General features: G+C 41.0%; 1 protein-coding gene across 5 annotated transcripts; it reads right to left on the reverse strand.

Moving 5' to 3' along the window:
• Nucleotides 1-23,345, reverse strand: acss3 (acyl-CoA synthetase short chain family member 3). 5 transcript variants are annotated; one of them, XM_062997092.1, is made up of 16 exons: nt 22,939-23,344; nt 20,598-20,742; nt 20,329-20,517; nt 20,113-20,247; nt 16,844-16,984; nt 15,628-15,708; nt 14,579-14,674; nt 10,472-10,623; nt 9,523-9,626; nt 8,343-8,438; nt 6,260-6,323; nt 5,693-5,774; nt 5,467-5,589; nt 5,280-5,379; nt 3,982-4,157; nt 1-829 (listed from the first exon to the last, which is right to left on the reverse strand). In XM_062997092.1, exons 1-16 carry the CDS (start codon nt 23,271-23,273, stop codon nt 752-754), a joined length of 2,097 nt encoding a protein of 698 aa, XP_062853162.1. In that variant the 5' UTR covers nt 23,274-23,344; the 3' UTR covers nt 1-751. The 5 variants fall into 5 exon arrangements, 3 of the variants coding, with proteins under 3 accessions (XP_062853162.1, XP_062853172.1, XP_062853183.1); XM_062997102.1 differs by lacking the exon at nt 22,939-23,344 and having other exon boundaries at nt 20,598-20,759; XR_010013116.1 differs by lacking the exons at nt 1-829; nt 3,982-4,157 and having other exon boundaries at nt 5,294-5,379; nt 6,265-6,323; nt 22,939-23,345.
• Between the last annotated feature and the right edge of the window lie 2,545 nt (nt 23,346-25,890).

Raw genomic sequence — 25,890 nt, forward strand, 5'->3', positions numbered from 1 at the left:
TTTTAAAGAGTCACTTTTTATTAAAGAAAAATGGTTATGCAACACCTATATCACCCATGTAAAAAAGTAATCGCTTCTAATAACTGTGAACCAATTTTATCCCTCACTGTGGACAACACGTGGCCCGCTCACCACTGCATAACTGCTCTAATTTAGTCACATTAACATCCAATATTCAGGCATTAGCACCGAGACAAATCAAAACAAATACAGAATCTTCCTTAATTAGTCGGGTACGTTTGGAGAATCCCAAGAAAAATAAATCAACTGTGAAGCATGGTGGTGGGAGCATCACGATCAGGTGCTGCTTCTCTGCAAACCGTACTAGATTAGACCGATCAGATCAATCGACCAATCACCTGATTTTAATGCTATCGAATATTTATGAAGGGTTTAAAGTCCATGGAGAGAGAGCGGAGGATTATGGAGCTGATACTGGGTTACTAAGAGAGGACTGGATCAAAGTTTAACCACAGTGCTGCAAAACATCACAAAGAGGCTCAGTAACAGAGTACCACGGTAAAGTGTATAAGGCACTGTGAGTATGGGAACTTTGGAATAAAAAACGAACAGTCTGTGATTATATCAGGAAAAGATTTGTCCTCACGCTCTGCTGCCTCTAGTGGAGAGTGTAAAAACTGCACCCAGTATTCGCTCTGGTGTCTGGAGTTTCTGATACGGGAGACAGAACGTCCTGGACGGGGGCGGGTGGTCCTGATTTAGAATGAGCACCGATACAGACATCACGGCTTCACCGTCCACTCAGATGTTTCCTCACGGTCTCCTCGATGTCCTTAAACACTGAAGGATCCTCAATAGTGGGGGTGATCTACACACACACACACACAGGGCTGGTCATGTGCTAATATTTTCTCATGAGTGATCAAAATTGTTATTAAATCATTAATAAAGTATCCGTCTGTCTATCTTTCTCGTCTTTATATATCTGTCTGTCTGTCAACATATGTCTATCTATCTGTCTGTCTGTCTATTTGGCCGTCTATCTATCTATTTATCTATCTATCTGTCTACTTGTCTTTATATATCTGTCTGTCAACATATGTCTATCTGTCTATTTGACTGTCTATCTCTATTTATCTGTCTTGTCTTTATATCTGTCTGTCTGTCAACATGTGTTTATCCATCTATCTGTCTGTATGTCAACATATACTGTATCTGTCTATCTGTCTGTCTTGTCTATATATGTCTGTCTGTCAACATATGTCTATCTATGTCTGTCTATCTATCTGCGTATGTCAACATATATCTTGTCTGTATATGTCTGTCTTGTCTATATATATATATATATATACAGTATATATAATGTCTGTCTCAACATATGTCTGTCTGTCTATCTAGCTATCTGTCTGTCTTTATATATCTGTCTATCTGTCAACATATGTCTGTCTATCTATCTACCTGTCTGTCTTGTCTTTATATATGTCTGTCTGTCAATATATACTGTCTTGTCTTTATATATGTCTGTCTGTCAATATATACTGTATCTGTCTGTCTTGTCTTTATATATATTTGTTTGTCACAACATATGTCTATCTATCTATGTCTGTCTGTCTGTCTATCTGTCTGTCTATGTCAACATATACTGTATCTGTCTATCAACATATGTCTGTCTATCTGTCTGTCTATCTTTCTTGTCTTTATATATCTGTCTGTGTCAACATATGTCTATCTATATGTCTATCTATCTGTCTACATATATCTATCTATTTATCTGTCTATCTTTATATATCTGTCTATCTGTCAACATATGTCTGTCTATCTATCTACCTGTCTGTCTTGTCTTTATATATGTCTGTCTGTCAATATATACTGTATCTGTCTGTCTGTCTGTCTTGTCTATATATATTTGTCTGTCACAACATATGTCTATCTATCTATCTATCTGTCTGTCTATCTATCTGTCTGTCTGTCAACATATACTGTATCTGTCTATCAACATATGTCTGTCTATCTGTCTGTCTATCTTTCTTGTCTTTATACAGTGTATCACAAAAGTGAGTACACCCCTCACATTTCTGCAAATATTTCATTATATCTTTTCATGGGACAACACTATAGACATGAAACTTGGATATAACTTAGAGTAGTCAGTGTACAGCTTGTATAGCAGTGTAGATTTACTGTCTTCTGAAAATAACTCAACACACAGCCATTAATGTCTAAATAGCTGCAACATAAGTGAGTACACCCCACAGTGAACATGTCCAAATTGTGCCCAAAGTTTCAATATTTTGTGTGACCACCATTATTATCCAGCACTGCCTTAACCCTCCTGGGCATGGAATTCACCAGAGCTGCACAGGTTGCTACTGGAATCCTCTTCCACTCCTCCATGATGACATCACGGAGCTGGTGGATGTTAGACACCTTGAACTCCTCCACCTTCCACTTGAGGATGCGCCACAGGTGCTCAATTGGGTTTAGTCCATCACCTTTACCTTCAGCTTCCTCAGCAAGGCAGTTGTCATCTTGGAGGTTGTGTTTGGGGTCGTTATCCTGTTGGAAAACTGCCATGAGGCCCAGTTTTCGAAGGGAGGGGATCATGCTCTGTTTCAGAATGTCACAGTACATGTTGGAATTCATGTTTCCCTCAATGAACCGCAGCTCCCCAGTGCCAGCAACACTCATGCAGCCCAAGACCATGATGCTACCACCACCATGCTTGACTGTAGGCAAGATACAGTTGTCTTGGTACTTCTTACCAGGGCGCCGCCACACATGCTGGACACCATCTGAGCCAAACAAGTTTATCTTGGTCTCGTCAGACCACAGGGCATTCCAGTAATCCATGTTCTTGGACTGCTTGTCTTCAGCAAACTGTTTGCTGGCTTTCTTGTGCGTCAGCTTCCTTCTGGGATGACGACCATGCAGACCGAGTTTATGCAGTGTGCGGTGTATGGTCTGAGCACTGACAGGCTGACCTCCCACGTCTTCAACCTCTGCAGCAATGCTGGCAGCACTCATGTGTCTATTTTTTAAAGCCAACCTCTGGATATGACGCCGAACACGTGGACTCAACTTCTTTGGTCGACCCTGGCGAAGCCTGTTCCGAGTGGAACCTGTCCTGGAAAACCGCTGTATGACCTTGTATGGCCACCATGCTGTAGCTCAGTTTCAGGGTGTTAGCAATCTTCTTATAGCCCAGGCCATCTTTGTGGAGAGCAACAATTCTATTTCTCACATCCTCAGAGAGTTATTTGCCATGAGGTGCCATGTTGAATATCCAGTGGCCAGTATGAGAGAATTGTACCCAAAACACCAAATTTAACAGCCCTGCTCCCCATTTACACCTGGGACCTTGACACATGACACCAGGGAGGGACAACGACACATTTGGGCACAATTTGGACATGTTCACTGTGGGGTGTACTCACTTATGTTGCCAGCTATTTAGACATTAATGGTTGTGTGTTGAGTTATTTTCAGAAGACAGTAAATCTACACTGCTATACAAGCTGTACACTGACTACTCTAAGTTATATCCAAGTTTCATGTCTATAGTGTTGTCCCATGAAAAGATGTAATGAAATATTTGCAGAAATGTGAGGGGTGTACTCACTTTTGTGATACACTGTATATCTGTCTGTGTCAACATATGTCTGTCTATATGTCTATCTATCTGTCTGTCTACATATATCTGTCTATCTATTTATCTGTCCTTCTATCTGTCTGCCTATCTGTATGTCTGTCTGTCTATCAGTCTAAAATGATTGCAGACTGAGACTGGAATAATGTTGCCAGATATGCTGATCTTCCATAATGATACACTCAGGGTTGCCAGGTTCATATTTCCCCCCCAAAATTGCTTTGTTTAAAATGCAGTCACGGGTGAAAATTCAAAGCTCGTGTTTTGGGTTACTTTCATCTCTTTTATCTCACAAAATGAGCCCCACGCCTGTAAATCGTTATTAATTAAAGCTCAGATCAAAAGGAGGCTGCAGGCTGTAAGGAAGTCATTACCTTATAAGGCTTGCCGTTAACCAGGTTACCCAGAGAGGATCGTGGGATTTTTCCTGAGCGGGTTTTGGGCAGACATCGGACGAACAGAACTTTGCGGAAGGCGGCGACAGGACCGATGTTCTCCCTCACCAGTCTGATCAGATCATTCAGGAGGGTGTCTGTGTTCTTCTCATAATCTGGTACACACACACACACACGAAGAGTTAATATTTACACTGCAGGGTTAAAAGTATGTGGACACGCCTTCTAATTACTGAGGGTTTCAGCCACGCCCACTGCTAACAGGTGTAATAAATCAATCACTGCATGTGCCAGTGTGACTGAGACCCTGAGCACAGACTGAGGGGTACAAGGACATTAATAATAATAATGATAATAATAATAATAATAATAGTAATAATAATAATAATAACAACAATAATAATAATAATGATGATAATAGTAATAATAATGATAATTATAATAATAATAATAAAATAATAATGATGATAATAATAATAATAATAATAAAACCATAATAATAATAATAACATAATAATAATGATAATAATAATAATAATAATGATAATAATAGTAATAATGATAATGATAATAATAATACTAATAATATTACCAATAATAATAATAATAATAATGATGATAATAGTAATAATAATGATAATTATAATTATTATAATAATACTTGTAATAATAATGATAATAATAATACCAATAATAATAATAATAATAATGATAATAATAATAATAATAAAATAATAATGATGATAATAATAATGACAATAATAATAATACCAATAATAATAATAATAATAATAATAAACATTAAAAATAAAATATTATTATGTAATGCTATTAATAATAACAAGGAAATGCTAATAGTAATAGAATTATAATAAGAAGAAATAGGAATAAAAATGCAAATAACAATATAATTATAATAATAATCATATGCTTATTGTTCAATAATAATAAAAAATATTAATAAAATAATAATAATAAAAGGAACATTACAAATATTATATATATTATATATTTAATAATAAAATTAGTAATTATAAACATAATCCAATAATAATAATAATAATAAACTTTAAAAATAATAACAATAAAATGCATAATAATAATATACATAATTCTAATAATAAGAACATGCTATACATACAATATTAAAATGCTAATAATTATATTCATGATGAAAATAATAATAATAATAATAACAATAATAAAAATAATAACAATAATAATAAATGTAATAATAATAATAATGATAATAATAATAATAATAATAACAACGTTACCATGTCGGAGGACACACAGTGCAAGAGGGACGTGTCCTTTCAGAGAGTCCTCAAGTCCCACAACTGCACAGTCCACAACTCCGGGGTGTTTCAACACACACTGTAACACACACACACACACACAGATCTAATACAATAATACCGACATCTGTTAATCACAGTCAGTCACAGTTTTACTGTCCGCTACCTCCTCCAACGCTCCCGTGGACAGTCTGTGTCCGGCCACATTGATGACATCATCAGATCTGGACATGATGTAAACAAATCCGTCCTCGTCCATGAACCCGGCGTCCATGGTGTCGTAGTAACCCTGAAACAGACACACTGTTTCAGTGGAGTCCCAGAGCCTCGGACAGTCATTTACAGCTCTGTAAATAACTATATGATGGTGGTGCACAGTGTCGGTATCTTACGGGGAATTTGGTGAAGTAGAGCCGCTTGTAGAGCTCCTCGTTCTGCCACAGAGAGAGAGCAGCACCAGGAGGAAGAGGCAACCTGGAACACACAGAGAGAAACAGAAACAGCAGATCAGTTTATATACACGACAGTTTGGTTGCCAGGATGTTGCAAGGTTTATATGGTGTTCCAGGTGGTTGCTAGGATGTTGCTAGGTTTATACTGTGTTCTAGGTGGTTGCTAGGATGTTGCTAGGTTTATACTGTGTTCTAGGTGGTTGCTAGGATGTTGGAGCTTTATACTGTGTTCTAGGTGGTTGCTAGGATGTTGCTTGATGTTTGCTTGATCAATACTGTGGTGTTACTTGATGGTTGCTAAGGTGTGTATTGATAGGTAGGATGATGTGGTTGTGGTGGGGCTTGAACTGGCAACCTTCTAATTACCATCCAGTGCCTTCACCGCTGAGCTACCGTTGCTTCGTCTAAAGAGTAAGGGGGGGTTAAAAATTAATTGACCCCCCTGCAGTACACCCCACAGGTAGAGAGCTAACACCCTATAGGAAGTGTGTACTGTGAGAAACGTACGTTACCACGATGTTCCCGAGTGTGTTCGGTTCCACCGGATGCTTTTCATCATCGATCACCGTCACTGTGTGTCACAAATAACGAGTCATGTGACAGATTAAAGGAAAATGAAAATAAATCAGTGAAAATCATGAGGTGGTATGAGTACGAGGTCATGTGTGTGTGTGTGTGTGTGCAGGTGACGTGGTGTGAGTGTTAGAGATTGTGGTGTGTGTGTGTGTGTAAGTGAGGTGGTATGAGTACGAGGTCATGTGTGTGTGTGTGTGTGTGTGCAGGTGACGTGGTGTGAGTGTTAGAGATTGTGGTGTGTGTGTGTGTGTAAGTGAGGTGGTATGAGTACGAGGTCATGTGTGTGTGTGTGTGTGCAGGTGACGTGGTGTGAGTGTTAGAGATTGTGGTGTGTGTGTGTGTGTAAGTGAGGTGGTATGAGTACGAGGTCATGTGTGTGTGTGTGTGTGTGCAGGTGACGTGGTGTGAGTGTTAGAGATTGTGGTGTGTGTGTGTGTGTGTGTGTAAGTGAGGTGGTATGAGTACGAGGTCATGTGTGTGTGCAGGTGACGTGGTGTAAGTGTTAGAGATTGTGGTGTGTGTGTGAGGTGGTCTGCTTGTACGGTTGTGTGTGTGTGTAAGTGAGGTGTGTGTGTAAGTGAGGTGGTCTGCTTGTACGGTTGTGTGTGTGTAAGTGAGGTGTGTGTATAAGTGAGGTGGTCTGCTTGTACGGTTGTGTGTGTGTAAGTGAGGTGTGTGTGTGTGTGTGTGAGGTGGTCTGCTTGTACGGTTGTGTGTGTGTAAGTGATGTGTGTGTGTGTGTGAGGTGGTCTGCTTGTACGGTTGTGTGTGTGTAAGTGAGGTGTGTGTGTGTGTGTGTGAGGTGGTCTGCTTGTACGGTTGTGTGTGTGTAAGTGAGGTGTGTGTGTAAGTGAGGTGGTCTGCTTGTACGGTTGTGTGTGTGTAAGTGAGGTGTGTGTGTAAGTGAGGTGGTCTGCTTGTACGGTTGTGTGTGTGTGTAAGTGAGGTGTGTGTGTGAGGTGGTCTGCTTGTACGGTTGTGTGTGTGTAAGTGAGGTGTGTGTGTAAGTGAGGTGGTCTGCTTGTATGGTTGTGTGTGTGTAAGTGAGGTGTGTGTGTGTGTGAGGTGGTCTGCTTGTACGGTTGTGTGTGTGTAAGTGAGGTGTGTGTGTAAGTGAGGTGGTCTGCTTGTACGGTTGTGTGTGTGTAAGTGAGGTGTGTGTGTAAGTGAGGTGGTCTGCTTGTACGGTTGTGTGTGTGTAAGTGAGGTGGTCTGCTTGTACGGTTGTGTGTGTGTAAGTGAGGTGTGTGTGTAAGTGAGGTGGTCTGCTTGTACGGTTGTGTGTGTGTAAGTGAGGTGTGTGTTTGTGTGTGAGGTGGTCTGCTTGTACGGTTGTGTGTGTGTAAGTGAGGTGTGTGTGTAAGTGAGGTGGTCTGCTTGTACGGTTGTGTGTGTGTAAGTGAGGTGTGTGTGTGTGTGAGGTGGTCTGCTTGTACGGTTGTGTGTGTGTAAGTGAGGTGTGTGTGTGTGAGGTGGTCTGCTTGTACGGTTGTGTGTGTGTAAGTGAGGTGGTCTGCTTGTACGGTTGTGTGTGTGTAAGTGAGGTGTGTGTGTAAGTGAGGTGGTCTGCTTGTACGGTTGTGTGTGTGTAAGTGAGGTGTGTGTGTAAGTGAGGTGGTCTGCTTGTACGGTTGTGTGTGTGTAAGTGAGGTGTGTGTGTAAGTGAGGTGGTCTGCTTGTACGGTTGTGTGTGTGTAAGTGGCATGGTGTGAGTGTGAGGTTGCGTCTGTGTGTAAGTGTGTGTGTAAAACTGAGGTGGTATAAGTGCAAAGTCGTGTCTCTGTGTGTGTGTGTGTGTGTGTGTGTGTGTGTGTGTGTGTGTGTGTGAGTGAGTTGGTATGAGTACGAGGTCGTGTGTGTGTGTGTGTGTAAGTGAGATGGTGTGAGTGTAAGAGGTTGTGGTGTATGTGTCTGTGTGTGTGTGTGTGTGTGTGTGTGTGTGTGTAAGTGAGATGGTGTGAGTGTAAGAGGTTGTGGTGTATGTGTGTGTGTGTGTGTGTGTGTGTGTGTGTACCGTTGTATCCTGGTACAGGTTTGCCAGCAGTTCCAGCAGGGGGCGACAGTGAGTTACCCAAACCAATACAGGATGCCGTGATGGGAGACCCGCTCTCTATAAACACACAGACACACCTTTTTATTATTATTATTAGGACACCTGTGATAAGCTACAGCAGCTATACAGATGAACCCTAAGGGTATACAACTACTGACTAGAGCTTGTCTGTTACTCTGTGCACTTTGACCCTCAGTATAAGTGTAGCAGGTGCAGCGGTGTTGTTGGGATTTGAAAGGGCGTCCCATTTGCAGCAATTATGACTGAATACAATTCGAGCAACTCAGAACTGAGGGCCTTGCTCGGGGGCCCAACAGCGGCAACCAGGCGGCAGTGGGACCTGAACCAGCAACCTTCCGATTATTAGTCCAGCACCTGAACCACTGAGCTGCACCACGACACAAACATCATCATACAGCTTCACACACACTCACACACACACACACACACACACACACACTCTCACGCTGGAAACATCTAGGTTACTCGGCAACCGCAGTGACATCATCATCACCACCATCGTCATCACTGCCAAGCAACACACACACACACACACACACACACGCTTCATTTCCACACAGCAGGAGCCGAAGCTTAAAATAGCGGTGAGATATTCATCACACTCCAGCAGTGTGTGTGTGTGTGTGTGTGTGTGTGTGTGTGTGTGTGTGTTTACAATAATGTGTGCAAACAGATGCTTCAGCACACACACACACACACACACACACACACACACACACACAATCAGCCACCAATAACAAAGTAAAAACATCAAAAGCTAAACCTCATCTTGACAGAAGTATTCACACCCCTCGCTGGTTCATCCCGTCTGCTTTAATGATCCTGAGACGTGTCGAGTTCCCAATTACAATCCACCTGCCGCAATCAGGATTGGAAAGGAACACCCCAATTTCCACCGGACAAGGTACAAGAACCGAACCGCGAGGTCCGAGGATGCGCCTGTGGATCTGAACCAGAGTGTAGATCAAAGAAAGATCAAACAGTATCTCAGGCTTTGAAGTTTCCAGGACTACATGAACCCGCCTAGATTTGGTCGTCCTTGGTCACTGATTTGCCACCAAAGCACCGGAGTCTGAATGATGTTCAGTACATGTTCAGTCTGAGATGATGCGGAACTCACCCGTCTGCCACCAGTGGTCCAAAACAGGAACCCCGAAACTCTTCTTGGCCCACTGTAGAGTCTCCAAATCACACCTCTCACCCGCCACGAATAAAAACCTCAACCTGCAGGGGGAGACGTACAACATTAAAACAACCTCCTGGTTTCTACACTCACTGTCCATTTTATCAGCTCCACTTACCATATAGAAGCACTTTGTAGTTCTACAATTACTGACTGTAGTCCATCTGTTTCACCCTGTTCTTCAATGGTCAGGACCCCCACAGGACCCCCACAGAGCAGGTATTATTTAGGTGGTGGATGATTCTCAGCACTGCAGTGACACTGACATGGTGGTGGTGTGTTAGTGTGTGTTGTGCTGGTATGAGTGGATCAGACACAGCAGCGCTGCTGGAGTTTTTAAACACCTCACCGTCACTGCTGGACTGAGAGTCGTCCACCAACCCCGTGGGCAGCGTCCTGTGACCACTGATGAAGGTCTAGAAGATGAGCGACTCAAACAGCAGCAATAGATGAGCGATCGTCTCTGACTTTACATCTACAAGGTGGACCGACTATGTAGGAGTGTCTAATAGAGTGGACAGTGAGTGGACACGGTGTTTAAAAACTCCAGCAGCGCTGCCGTGTCTGATCCACTCGTACCAGCACAACACACACAACAGATGGACTACAGTCAGTAACTGTAGAACTATGAAGTGCTTCTATATGGTAAGTGGAGCTTTGTTACTCTCACTTAAATGCTATGGGACCCCCCTCTAGGCTCAGTGAGGCCCCCTAGGGCCCATGGTTAAGAAGCACTGCGCCCCACCCGAGCACCCTTAAAATGAGCCCTAGAATCATGATGACTGTTGATGTTCATTAGAGATGATCTGTGTTTAATAAAGATGAATGAATTAGATTAATAACAGCCGTATGTAGGTAAACGTAGCGGTACATAAAGCAGGTTTACCTGTCCAGTCTGTACTTTTTTCCGTACTCTGTGTGTGGATCTTGTTGCCGTATCGCTCTGATGGCGGTCGGCGCCGTGAACACCGCCGCCGTTCCGTGTTCAGACATCACTCGGAAAAACGCCCCGGGATCCGGAGTCCCCACGGGTTTACCCTACAGGAACACAAACGGAGCACCGGAACACTTACTGACGCACAGACCACGGCAGCAGAGCGTACCCGAGGGGTTCGATCATGTCAAAAGTATTCGGACGCCTGATCATGAGCTTGTCGGACGTCTTCATCGGCAAACACCGAGTGTGAGGCGGGAACATCCCCCCCCCATCCCCACCAAAACCAAACATAGCTTATCACGTCTGTGTAGGAGCCAGGCTGGCCGGTAGCACCTCTGAGACTCAAACCTGAGTCTCGGTGGTGGGCTTGAAAAAGTTGAGACAACGGTTTTCCGAAGTACTCCCGAGCTCATGTGGCTGTGTGCATTACAATAGCAGTGGTAACTCAGTGCATAAGGTACAGGACTAGTAATCAGAAGGTTTCTGGTTCAAGCCCCCCACCACATACTGTTGGGCCCCTGATCAAGGCCCTTAACCCTCAATTGCTCAAACTGTATTCAAACATAACTAAGTCACTTTGGATAAAAGTGTCTTTTTTATATATATACAATCAGCCAGCAGAGGTCGTAATTGCACCAGTTATGAGAGAGAGACCCCATCCGGCTTAGTCCCGCCCATATCTGAACAAAAGGCCAATCGTCGTTCATGTGGCCGCTCAGCCTCAGCCGGCAGGCAAAGCCAAGATTCGATACGATGTATTCGAGATCCAGCTCTGGTTCCGCTGCGCCACCTGACAAAACGACACTTTGAATCTTTCCACAATATTATGCACAGTAGATGGTAAAAATATGGCAAATTAATGGTCTTTTCTGAAGTTTGGAACACAGTGGTGATCCCTGATCCATCATTGCTTATATAGACTGATCCTCTGGAGGATCCTTTTATACCCCATCATGATTTTCACTCTTATTCTGCCCCCGTCCCAACTTTTTTGGAGTGACTTACAGAGATCAGATTCGACTCTTTTCTCATATTTACAAAATCTTTTCTTTGTACTTTGTTATCAGTTAAATAAAAGTTCAAGCAATTTAACTAATTACAGTTTTTAGTTTCTATAAAGTGTCCCAACTTTTCTGGAAACGGGGTGTGTCCAAAAAACACTCAGAATAAAGCTGTATTATAGAGTGAGGTAAGAAATGGATGGATGTGACCGCTCAGGTGGCGCAGTGGGAAAAACACACACTGGAACCAGAGCTGGGATCTCGAATACATCGTATCGAACCTCGGCTCTGTCTGCCGGCTAAGGCTGAGCAACCACATGAACGACGATCGGCCTGTTGTTCAGATATGGGCGGGACTAAGCCGGATGGGGTCTCTCTCTCTCATGACTGGTGCAATTACGACCTCTGCTGGCTGATTGATGGCGCCTGCACAGAGATGAGAAAAGAGTGCTCTCAGGGTGTCTCTCTCCGTACACAACGCTGAGCTGCACTGCACTCGTCAAAGTGTAGGTGATAAGATGCATACTGCTGCTGCACGCGTGTCGGAGGGGGCGTGGGTTAGCGTTCTCCTCAATCAGAGCGGGGATCGGCGTTGGTGGAGAAGGAAGCGTGACGCAATCGGGCAATTGGACGCGCTAAAAAGGGAGAAAATATAAGATGCAAATACAAATTTTAACGGTTGCTGCAAAGCTAAACGCGAGTGTGTGTGTGTGTGTGTGTGTTTAATCAGTTAATGAGCTGAAGGTTTTGCAGTATTGATATCAGACGAGAGCGAGACTGAAGTTCTCAATTAAATGGGCTGATTAATCGAGGCAGAGATGCCAACTTCGGGACACGCCCAGATTGACACGTGTAAAGCCATCGAGTTTTAAAGACGTTGAGTTTCGAGGTATTTTTCCCCATAAGGATATATGTGAAACCTGTTAATGCGTCCATGGTCCCGTGGAGCTGCAGATATTTTAGTCTCATGTAAAATAATGAGGTTGTTTTTGACACTTAAACACTGAAAATAACACAAATATAATATAAACACACTGAAATACAATTACTAACAGTTAAACATTAATAAAAATACAATAAAAGCTGCACTTTAGTTTCACTTCTGCTCGATGTTGGAATACCGTATTCCCTTCAGCACCGGCGCATTCACATGAGAAGCGTAACGTGACTTACTGTAGTAAAACAGCGAGTGAGGAATGTGATTAGTGGAGGAACTTATGAGCAGTAATAATGAAGAGAAGTTTAGTGCTCCTGTCTCCTTCTTTTACTACATTAAACCACGTTAAGCTTCATTTTCAACCAGAAGCGTTTTAGACTCTGGGAGAAGCTGATTCTGATTCTCAGCATTTCTCAGAAGCTGGAGCTGTAACACAAGTTTAAAAGTGAAACAGGGAGGAGAATCCAGATAAACACAGATACATGTGGAGCTGTAACACTGGATCTGCACCTTATTCCACACTGATGCAGATTCAGATCAGAATTGTTCTTTTCACCAGCCAGCGATGGATTCCTACACACGTCCGGTGATTCAGTCACAGATAAAACCAGCTGCAGAAATCCAGTCCGTTCTGGGACCGTGTGTGTGTGTGTGCGTGTGTGTGTGTGCGTGTGTGTGTGTGTGTGTGTGTGTGTGTGTGTGTGCGTGCGTGTGTGTGTGCGCTTTGGGTTTAGTGCTTATTGACAGATAGAAAACATTAAGAAAACAGTTGCCACGGCAACCGGTGGCCGCAACATAATTGGCGATGCCCTGAACCTGGTTGCCCGGGGCAACAGAGCTGGTACTAACACCACCGATCCTCCGTGGTACATAAACAGGACACACATCCTCCTTCCTTCTGTTCCACTCATTCATTCACTCACTCATTTATTCATTCATTTATTCACTTCATTCAGTCATTCATTCACTTATTTACTCATTCATTCACTCATCCACTAATTCATTTATTCATACACTCATTTATTTAATGGCTCACTCATACATTCATTCATACATTTATTTATTCACTTAATAATTCATTCACTCTTTCATTCACTCACTCATTCATTCACTCATCCACTAATTCATTTATTCATACACTTATTTATTTAATGGCTCACTCATACATTCATTCATACATTTATTTATTCACTTAATAATTCATTCATTCATTCATCCTTTAATTCATGCACGCACACACTCACTCATTCATTCATTCATACAATCATCAATTCTTTAATTCATTCACTAACAAACTCATTCAACCATTCACTCATTCATTCAACAATTCATTCTCTCACACGCTCACTCACCCATTCCCGCATTCATTCATTCACTGATTTATTCATTCATTCACTCACTCATTCACTCTTTCATTCACTCTTTCATTCACTCTTTCATTCACTCTTTCATTGACTCACTCATTCACTCACTCATTCACTCACTCATTCATTCCCTTAGTTGTTCATTCAAGCATTCATTTATTAATTAATTCACTCATTGATTAATAATTTATTCGTTTATTTAGTCCATCAGTCATTCATTTATTCATTCTCTTAATTGTTCATTCAAACATTTATTCATTTGCTCATTTAGTAATTCATTCACTCATTCATTCACTCAATTGTTCATTTATTCACTCATTCATTCACTCACTCATTCACTCAATCACTCATTCACTCAATCGTTCATTTATTCACTCATTCATTCACTCATTCATTCAACAATTCATTCACTTACGCATTCCCGTATTCATTCATTCACTTATTTATTCATTCATTTATTCACTCACACATTCATTCTTTAATTTATTCATTCACTCACTTGCCCATTCACTTATTCCTTCCCTTAATTGTTCATTTAAGAGAGAGGAGAACTTGGTTAAAACCTCACAGTGACAAGTACTGAACCCAGGTCCCTGAGACCCACAATGCAGTGCTACACCCACCTACCAGCTGCTCCACCAAGTCACACTGACTTATTATTATATTATTTACTTCATTTATGTACATGAACCCTCGACGTGAAGGTCAATCACACACACACACACACCACACACACCACACACACACACCCTACCTCATAGAGCACGGTGGTGTTGCCATGGAGAAGAGGAGCGTAGCAGATGTAGGAGTGACCGACGACCCACCCGAGGTCCGACGCCGCCCACCAGACCTGAGACGGGGTGAGAGTTCAGTCAGTACAGTACCAAACTTTTAATTCACTCACTCATTTATTTATTCATTCACTCATTAATTCACTCCTTCACTCACCCACTCATTCACTCACTCATTCATTTACTCACTCATTAATTTATTCATTCATTTACTCACTTATTCATTCATTCATGTACTTACTCATTCACTCATTCATTAATTCACTCACTCATTAATTTACTCATTCACTCACTCATTCACTCATTCACTCTCACTCACTCATTTATTTACTTATTCATTCATTCACTCACTCATTCATTAATTCACCCACTCATTAATTTACTCACTCACTCATTCATTAATTTACTCATTAGTTCATTCATTTACTCATTCATTCACTCTCATTTACTTACTCACTCACTCCTTCATTAATTTACTCATTAGTTCATTCATTTATTCATTCATCCACTCACTCATTCATTCATTTACTCATTAGTTCATTCATTCACTTATTTATTCACTTAATCTTTCATTCATTCACTCACCTTACTAATTGATTGATTCATTCATTCACTCACTAATTGATTAATTAAGTCATTCATTCACTCACTCCTTTATTCATTCATTCACTCACTAATTAATTTATTCATTCATTCACTTACTTCTCACTTATTTAATCATTCACTCAATGAACAAGATTTTCTTTATGTCTTTATAAAGGTCGCTTTGTACACAGGGGCGGGTTCATGCTGGAACAGGAAAGGACCTTCCCTAAACTGTTACTGCCAAGTCAGAAGCATATCATTCCCTTTACACTATAATTGATTATACATTATATCAGTATTACACCTGTTAGGGATTGTTATGGCTGAAACAGATAAATGTAATCATTAGAAGGGGCGTCCCAATACTTTTGTCCACGTCGTGTGTACAGTGTGTTTTGTTTAGGTCATGTGACCTGGTCAGACTTACCTCGCCAGGCTTGAGTCCATAAACGCTGGACATGGTCCAGTTCAACATGACGGCGTATCCTCCTGTATCCCTCACCACCCCCTGCAGAGAGAGTCAGAGAGGGTCATTCACTCATTCATTTATTCATTCACTCATTCATCCATTCATTCATCCATTCACTCACTCATTTATTCATTCACTTATTCATTTACTCATTCATTCACTCATTCATTTATTCATTCACTCATTCATTTATTCATTCACTTACTCATTTACTCATTAATTCATTCATTTACTCATTCATTCACTCACTCATTTATTCATTCACTTATTCATTTACTCATTAATTCATTCATTTACTCATTCATTCACTCATTCATTCATTAATTCACTCCTTCACTCACCCACTCATTCACTCACTCATTTATTCATTCACTTATTCATTTACTCATTAATTCATTCATTTACTCATTCATTCACTCATTCATTTATTCATTCACTCATTCATCCATTCATTCATCCATTCACTCATTCATCCATTCACTCATTCATTTATTCACTTACTCATTTATTCATTCACTTATTCATTTACTCATTAATTCATTCATTTACTCATTCACTCATTCATTTACTCATTAATTCATTCATTCACTCATTCATTCATTCACTTATTCATTCATCCATCCATTCACTCATTCATTTACTCCCTTATTCAGTCATTCATTGACTCATTCACTCACTAAGACAGTCATTTATTCACTCACTCATTCACTCACTGTCTGTTTATTACTGCTTTATCCTGGTCAGGGTCACTGTGGGCCTAATTCACTGGGCCAAAGGTAGGAAACACCCTAGACAGGTTGTCAGTCCATCACAGGGCGGGCAAACACACACACACACACTCCAATTATCCTGACTGCAGGTATTTGGACTGTGGGAGGAAACCGGAGCACCCGACTGAAAGAGGGGGAGAACATGCACAACTCCACACAGAAAGGACCCGGACCGCTCCACCTGGGAATCAAACCCAGGACCTCCTTGCTGTGAAGCGACAGTGCTACCCACCACAAGTGCACCTACAAATATCTAGGCTGCCCCCCCCCTCCCACACACACACACACACTTCCCCTTTTTGACATGACCGAGATTCGAACCCTGGATCCTCAGATCTCAGCAGTGGTGGGGGAAACGGTCACATCTAAGGTTCTGTAGAGAGTGGGTGAGGTGGGTGTGGTACCTTGGGTGTTCCAGTGGTTCCTGACGTGTACAGGATGTAGAGAGGATGGTTGGCAGGAACGGACACGCAGTCATGAGGACGAGCCTTGGACATTTCCTCTTCCCAGTCCAGACTGAGCTCCGGCCGTGTGGTCACCTTCTCCTGCCGGAAACGTCACAGCGGTCACACGGTCAAAAGTATGTGGACACCACCCATGATGGCTGATATTAGAAAACCATTTCATTTTTATATATCACTTTTTCCTGGTCAGGGTCACAGTGGATCTGGTCTCCCTGGAAGCACACCCCCCAACCCCACAGACATAGCTAATCGTGTCTGTGTAGACGCCCGGCCGGCTGATAGCAAGATTCAAACCCAGAGCTCTGTGCTGGTGGGCTAGTGTAATTGACCCACACAGACACGGGGAGAACATGCAAACTCCACACAGAAAGGATCCTGGCCGGGGAATTGAACCCAGAACCTTCTAGCTGTGAGGTGACAGTGCTACCCACCGAGCCACCATGCTGCTTAATCATTTACACAGCGGGGTGTCCACATACTTCTGGCTATATTTTGCATTTTCTGAGCATCAAAGTCAGTGTGTGTGTGTGTGTGTGTGTGTGTGTGTGTGTGTGTGAGAGTGTGTGTGTGTGTGTGTGTGTGTGTGTGAGATATGAGGATGATAGAGCGCATTATTATCATGTCAGGTTCCCGGAGGCGCTATGACAGGGCGCAGCGGCAGCAGCTGTGTGTAATTGGGGTAATTCAGAGAGGAACAGGGGTGTAACATTTCGGGGTGATAACAAGTCATTTACTCCAAACACAACACAGATCAAAGACTTCTGAGCTTTTACTACGGTAAATAACAGCGCCGGCCAATCAGATCAGTCAGAGGTTACGTTACATAATCAACCCAAATATAAACATCAGCAACGACATCAACACTGCGTATAAACACTGGTGCAGCCATCTAACACGCCTGTCCACCGCCTCACAGACCCGGGTTCTACTCACAGAGGTGCTGCCGGCCTGGTCGGTGCGCCAAACAGGCACAAATTCCCGTGTCTCAGTATTGTGTCTGTCGCCTGTATCACGTACACGAATATCACAGATCTCACAGCGGTCTAATGCGCCAACTAGCCATCACGAACACCGGCCTGGCTGACCAATCAGCATACTAACTAATACTGCACTAAACACCAACATAGCCAAAACTAACATATTAACTAATACTGCACTAAACACCAACATAGCCAAAACTAACATATTAAATACTAACATCCTAAATAATACTGTACTAAACACCAACACAGCCCAAACTAACATATTAACTACTAACATACTAACTAATACTGCACTAAACACCAACATAGCCAAAACTAACATATTAACTAATACTGTACTAAACACCAACATAGCAAAAATTAACATATTAAATACTAACATCCTAAATAATACTGTACTAAATACCAACATCCTAACTAACTATACTAAACACCAACACACCAAAACTAACATACTAACTAATACTGAACTACACACCAACATACCCAAAACTAACATATTAAATACTAACATATTAAGTAATTCGATACTAAATACTAACATGCCCAAAACTAACATATTAAATACTAACATATTAAATACTAACATACTAAATAATACCGTACTAAATACTAATATACCCAAAACTATAAAATACTAACATATTAAATACTTACATACTAAATACTAATACCACACAAAACACCAACATACCCCAAATTAACATATTAAATGCTAACATACTAAATAATACTGTACTAAACACCAACATACCCAAAACTAACATATTAAATACTAACATATTGACTAATACTGTACTGAACACCAACATACCCAAAACTAACATATTAAATACTAACATATTAACTAATACCATACTAAACACCAACATACCCAAAACTATTAAATACTAATATATTAAATACTAACATACTAAATATTACCATACTAAATACTAACATACCCAAAACTATGAAATACTAACATATTAAATACTAACATATTAACTGATACCGTACTAAACACCAACATACCCAAAACTATTAAATACTAACTTAATAAATACTAACATTAAATACTAACATACATAATAATACCATACTAAATACTAACATACCCAAAACTATTAAAGACTAACAGATTTAATAATAACATACTAAATGTTACCAATTTAAATACGAACATACCCAAAACTAACATATTAAACACTAACATACCACAAACTAACTAGCTACTAAGCTAGCATCTTAAATACTAACATATTTACTAATACTGTACTAAAAACTAACATATTAAAAATTAACATGTTAAATACTAACATACTAAATGTTACCGTACTAAAAACAAACATACCCAAAACTAACATATTAAATACTAACATACTAAATACTAACATACTAAATACTATCATACTAAACACTATCATACTAAACACTATCATACTAAACACTAACATACTAAACACTATCATACTAAACACTAACATACTAAACACTATCATACTAAACACTATCATACTAAACACTAACATACTAAACACTATCATACTAAACACTATCATACTAAACACTATCATACTAAACACTAACATACTAAACACTATCATACTAAACACTAACATACTAAACACTATCATACTAAACACTATCATACTAAACACTATCATACTAAACACTAACATACTAAACACTATCATACTAAACACTAACATACTAAACACTATCATACTAAACACTATCATACTAAACACTATCATACTAAACACTATCATACTAAACACTATCATACTAAACACTAACATACTAAACACTATCATACTAAACACTAACATACTAAACACTATCATACTAAACACTATCATACTAAACACTATCATACTAAACACTATCATACCCCAAAAGCACTGTACTATACGGTATGATGCCATATTATAATATAATCAGAAATGATTCTATATTGTACCAGTACGTCTAAAACACCTGATTTCAGTAATTAAAATGTGTAGCTATAAAACCTCGTATTATTTATTCTTATTTATTTATTGCTGTAAAATATTACATTTGAGTGTTTGAGATCTTTATCCACACTGAGCAACAGTTTAGGTTCCTGCTGCTGATCCCAGAAGAACCGAGCTGGTCCATCCAGAGCTGCACTGCTGTTGGTTCAGCAGTATAAATCAGTATGATTTTATCTGTAATAATATTATGTTCATGTTAATATTACAGACGCGAGCGCTTGTATCTCACCACGCCCGGTCGGTTGTAGATCAGGACTTTGTGAGGTTTGTGGCTGCTTAGCTCCAGCGCTTTCTCCACCAAGGGGATGTAGTGCACCCTTCGACCCGGCTCGATCCCGAACGATGCCGTCACCAGCAGCTTCGGCTGAAAGAATAATAAAGTCGTTGTTTATTTAATGTAAAAGTTGAATAAAATAAGTGTCGATTACAGAGAAGCTAAGCTAACCTTAGCGTGGTCGATGCGGACGGAGAGCTCTTTGGAGGCAAAGCCGCCGAATATGAGGCTGTGAGGAGCTCCGATTCGAGCGCAGGCTAACATGGTGAACATGGCCTGAGGAACCATGGGCATGTAGATCACCACCACGTCACCTTTTTTCACGCCGTGCTTCACCAACACACCTGCCAGCCTGGATACCTACAGAAATACACACAGACGCAACCTGAGGAACATAAGCTCAATAATTCAAGTCAGTAATAGTGCAGTAGGTGTGTTACCTCATGATGTAACTCTCTGTAGGTGATGATGCGTTTGGTGTCAGTAACAGGACTATCGTGGATGATGGCTGGTTGATCTCCTCTTCCAGACTCGACATGTCGATCCACAGCATTGTAGCACATGTTCAGCTTCCCTCCCACAAACCTGTACAGAAGAAATTTAAATAATTCTCCAAAAAAGTTGGGACAGTTTGGATTTACACTGATCATTGTAGCTTGTAACTATAAACTAATAACTGTGGTTTACCGCAGTGTTACATCACCTTTCCTATTAATGACACCTACTATACATTAGGCACAGACGGTAGACGGTGGACGAAAAGGCTTGGCTGACAATCAACATTCCAATTTATCCCAAAGGTGCTCGGTGAGGTTGGGGTTAAAGCTCTTGGACCGGCATAGGGCCTTCCCCAAACTACCATATAGTTGGAAGCACATGGTTTGCTTTATGTAATTGACTGTTAACACCTGCAAACAACAGAGGTGGCTGAAACATCTAAAATGGGTCAATAGAAGGAGCGTCCACATACTTTTAGCCATACAAAAAATATTTACACCCAAGATTTAAATAGGACGAAAAATGATCCATCCATATTTATAAATACATTTATTCCATTTAATCAGGTCACAATCACGATGTGTACAACGCCAACTAGAAACAGTCTAGAATATATCATGACAGGGTGCCACACCATTATAGGGCAACACTCACACATCAACGTACAGCGGTACCTTGTAACTCAACGTCCCCTAAACTCAAAATGTTTGAAACTCGACGCCCTTTGTCGAGAAATTTGTTCCCTTAAACTCGATGTGTTCAGCTTTTTAAAAGTATATATTTATACAATTTTTAATGAACAGTGAACAGCCACTTTGTTCAACGCTCGGCTTGAGCGGTAAACCCTCATCAGCGTGTGAATGTGAGCTGAATCAGCATCAGTGTGGAATAAGCGTCAGATCCAGGGTTACAGCTCCACATGTATCTGTGTTTATCTGGATTCTCCTCCCTGTTTCACTTTTAAACTTGTGTTACAGCTCCAGCTTCTGAGAAACGCTGAGAATCAGAATCAGCTTCTCCCAGAGTCTAAAACGCTTCTGGTTGAAAATAAAGCTTAACGTGGTTTAATGTAGTAAAAGAAGGAGACAGGAGCACTAAACTTCTCTTCATTATTACTGCTCATAAGTTCCTCCACTAATCACATTCCTCACTCGCTGTTTTACTACAATAAGTCACGTTACGCTTCTCATGTGAATGCGCCGGTGCTGAACGAAGATATAAGAAGAATAAAGAAGTAAAGCTAAAGTGCAGCTTTTATTGTATTTTTATTTATATTAACTGTCTGTAATTGTATTTCAGTGTGTTTATATTATATTTGTGTTATTTTCAGTGTTTAAGTGTCAAAACAACGTCATTATTTTACATGAGACTATGGGACCATCCTTATGGGGAAAAATACCTCGAAACTCAACGGATCATTTAGAAAAACCAATCCACCTTTTGCAATCAAAGTGCCTAAGAAAACCCACACAGACATGGGAAGAACATGACATAAAACAATATAAACGTGCATATTCAAATAAATGATTACAAGTAGTTCAATTTATGCAGAAAAAAACAAGAATGTTTGTTAATCTGTTAAGCTTGTTGAACCTTTATTTATTCACTGACGGAGTGACTTTAAATAATGTAGATCTTTCACAATCTACCATAAATAACTAAACTGGCACCAATTCTCACAGAGACACTCCAAAAATTTTGTGGACACCCTTTTCAGAACACCAATGGTTTCGGATCAGGATTGGAATGTCTTCGTCAAGTGTCCACATACTTGTGGCCATATAGTGTATATTATTATTAGTACAGTTAACATTATTATTATTATATTTATTTATTTATTTTTAAGAGTATCTGAACCATTTTCATTCGTTTGAATGAGCTTAAAATGTGACATCAATAAAGACAATTCGGTGATGGGTGGTGTCCTAAACCAGACCGTATTCCCTACTGCCTACTCCCTACTGAGTAAATTCACTAAAGACGAATTACTACACTGGATTGTTTAAACTTCACGAATTGTAATCGGAATAAATTGTGTGATATAAGAAGTGCCTTAATTTAGTTTTAGATGTGAATTACGTGTTGGAAAACTCACTAACTAGTGGACTAACTAGTGCACTAGATAAGGATCCTGGTGTGATTTAGGACGAACAGGCTGTAACATGCAGAAGTTCCCAAAACAACAAGGCTAAGCAGTAGCCACTCCAGCGTTGCGCTTTAGTAACAGAAACAACACATTTAACCTATATTACTGTTTAATTTTAGGTATATGTGTGAGTTTACCATTTCGGGAGCACTTTATCAGTGCAGTCAAGGGTTTTATTCCACTCTTGGAACCATGTTAAATCTTGCGCTGCTTCACTCCAGAAAAGCTCCGGTTTTTCTCTCGCTGATGTAAAAGCGTCCACATACTTTTGAATCTGTGAATATGACCGAATGAATCGTGTTTTCAGGTGATCATTCGGTAATGTCCACGCTGTGGTCTTCTGATTAACTCCAACGTGTCCTAAATGTCCTGTCCCAAAAGCACCAGTGTAACAGCACAGCTGGTTTAACTTCATGCCAGTACTGATGTTTGTGCAGTAAGGTTTTAAGAATCTGGTATGCAACAACCTCATGATGAAAGTTCAGGTGAAAGTAATCCCCACAGCTCCTGTCTGCTCTCAGAGAGAGTTTTTAGCAGGAGGAACTGGTGTGAAATATGGTTGAAGTGGAACAGTACTTGAGGAAACAGACAGAGGCCACTGTGAGGAACAACTGAACCCAGAATGAACCTTGAACCCGGGGCGGTTTTTAGGATTATTTAGAATCTGGGGCCACAAAAAGCTATAGTCAACACATAAGGGCCAAAGATACGTCATACATTCAACTCTAGTTCTTTGTTTAGTGAGCTTTAAACATATTTAATCAATCACAACCCTGATTGATGTTGGTTCTACAGTCTTGTGTAATAACAGGATGCTGGAACGTTAAATATACCTGATAAAGACTTTAAGTTCAAGCTAAAAGTCTGGGAATGATCATCTTGACGAGAGCTGTAACCATGTCAAAGGCGGCAAAGGTCTTGGAAATTGAGGTGCTAAGCATCTGTGATAACAGATTACTAAGCCGTCGTGGTGATGTGAAGCAAGTTTCTGCCTCGATCTATGAGGAGACCCGTCATGTGCTCAAAGTGGTCCTTGAGAATGTCGTCTAATCACTAATCAGCCATGACATTAAAACCACCTCCTTGTTTCTACACTTACTGTCCATTTTATCAGCTCCACTTACCATATAGAAGCACTTTGTAGTTCTACAATTACTGACTGTAGTCCATCTGTTTCCCTACATGCTTTGTTAGCTCCTTTCATGCTGTTCTTCAATGGTCAGGACCCCCACAGGACCACCACAGAGCAGGTATTATTTAGGTGGTGGATGATTGTCAGCACTGCAGTGACACTGACATGGTGGTGGTGTGTTAGTGTGTGTTGTGCTGGTATGAGTGGAGTTTTAAACACCGTGTCCACTCACTGTCCACTCTATAGACACTCCTACCTAGTCGGTCCACCTTGTAGATGTAAAGTCAGAGACGATCGCTCATCTATTGCTGCTGTTTGAGTCGCTCATCTTCTAGACCTTCATCAGTGGTCACAGGACGCTGCCCACGGGGCGCTGTTGGCTGGATGTCTTTGGTTGGTGGACTATTCTCAGTCCAGCAGTGACGGTGAGGTGTTTAAAAACTCCAGCAGCGCTGCTGTGTCTGATCCACTCATACCAGCACAACACACACTAACACACCACCACCATGTCAGTGTCACTGCAGTGCTGAGAATCATCCACCACCTAAATAATACCTGCTCTGTGGTGGTCCTGTGGGGGTCCTGACCATTGAAGAACAGCATGAAAGGGGGCTAACAAAGCATGTAGAGACACAGATGGACTACAGTCAGTAATTGTAGAACTACAAAGTGCTTCTATATGGTAAGTGGAGCTGATAAAATGGACAGTGAGTGCAAAGGCGTTCTTCTTTTTCTAACTGCCAGGTTGTCACTGTTGGGCCCTTGAGCAAGGCCCTTAACCCTCAATTGCTTAGACAGTATACTGTCACAGTACTGTAAGTCACAGTACGTTTACAGTAGATCCTAAACAACCTGCTGAACTTTGTTGAGTTCATTGACAGGGAATCTGTGCTGGATAAATAAATAAACTGAGTTTTAATGACTGTATGTAAACTTATGACTTCATCTCTAATGGACCTCTGAGCTCTACAGTAAAATCTGCCATGATAATGAGTGAATGTAACTGAATCAAGACCAAGTGAAGTGAAAATCATCAGACCCGGATGGGTGAATTAATGAAATGACCGTTATTTAATTTAGGAATTAAAACTACTTCACATTTAGTCTCACGCTGGCTGGTCTTCTCTGAAGGAGCTTTCGGGTTCTGACATCCATCTGCATAAGTGCTCGTTGTAATTCAGGACACTTTCCACATCCGGCCCTTGAGTAAAGTTAGCGTTTTGCCTTCAGGCGGAGCACGCGGGCTCGCTTTAGCTTCACAAAACGTCACGTCGCTATCAGAGAATCCATACGGCCTGAACTTCAGCCTGCTGCTCCGCTTATTTCTACAACAGCTTCTCTGCTCCAGCCGACGGAGTGTGAAAGTGCCCGAGGCTTTACAGTCTGAGATACAGTAGTACTGTGTTTTACACTCGCGCTAATCTGTGGGGATCAGCCGGGCTCAGTGTGGGCTTTACTGCACACAGAGGGTACTTCTAACACCTCTGATAAGCTATAATCTGACTCAAACCACTAGGGGTGTGTAAGCACATCGACAAACAATTTTGTATTGCAGGAACTTTTACTGGACACATACAACCAATCGCCTGTTTTAAACAAACGTGATGCCTTACCCCCACAAGAACAGCCTTTTCCATTTTTACACATAGACTTTACCCACATGCTGCCTATAGATCTCACCAGCCCGGTCAGCCGGGCGCCATTGTGTCTGCTGGGCAAGAAAAGACTGGACTTAGTGGTTGGGGTCTTCAAACGCTGTGCAAAGACCCTTGTTAGCAGATTGAGGCGTCTTTCACCTTCTCCGGAGGTGGTGAATCTACCAAAACGAGCAAAAAATAAGGGGCTTGAAGGACTGAGCATGTGCCGAAAGGGGCGTGGAGCGGGCAAATATACCCAATTGGGATCCCCAGCACTGGTAAAAGAAATCATACTTAAGCATTGATTGGAAACTCAATAT

The sequence above is a fragment of the Trichomycterus rosablanca genome, chromosome 1 (assembly GCF_030014385.1).
Source record: "Trichomycterus rosablanca isolate fTriRos1 chromosome 1, fTriRos1.hap1, whole genome shotgun sequence".
In the NCBI taxonomy this organism is placed as follows: domain Eukaryota; kingdom Metazoa; phylum Chordata; class Actinopteri; order Siluriformes; family Trichomycteridae; genus Trichomycterus; species Trichomycterus rosablanca.

Bases quoted from the DNA above. Each gene is read 5' to 3' on its own strand.
- acss3 (XM_062997092.1), bottom strand. From the start codon at position 23,273: ATGAGGTTGTTGCATACCAGATTCTTAAAACCTTACTGCACAAACATC. The intron at 20,743-22,938 runs GTAAACTCACAC...TCTTCTGTACAG, and splicing joins GATAAAGTGCTCCCGAAATG to GTTTGTGGGAGGGAAGCTGA. The intron at 5,590-5,692 runs GTAAGATACCGA...TGTCTGTTTCAG, and splicing joins TCTACTTCACCAAATTCCCC to GGTTACTACGACACCATGGA.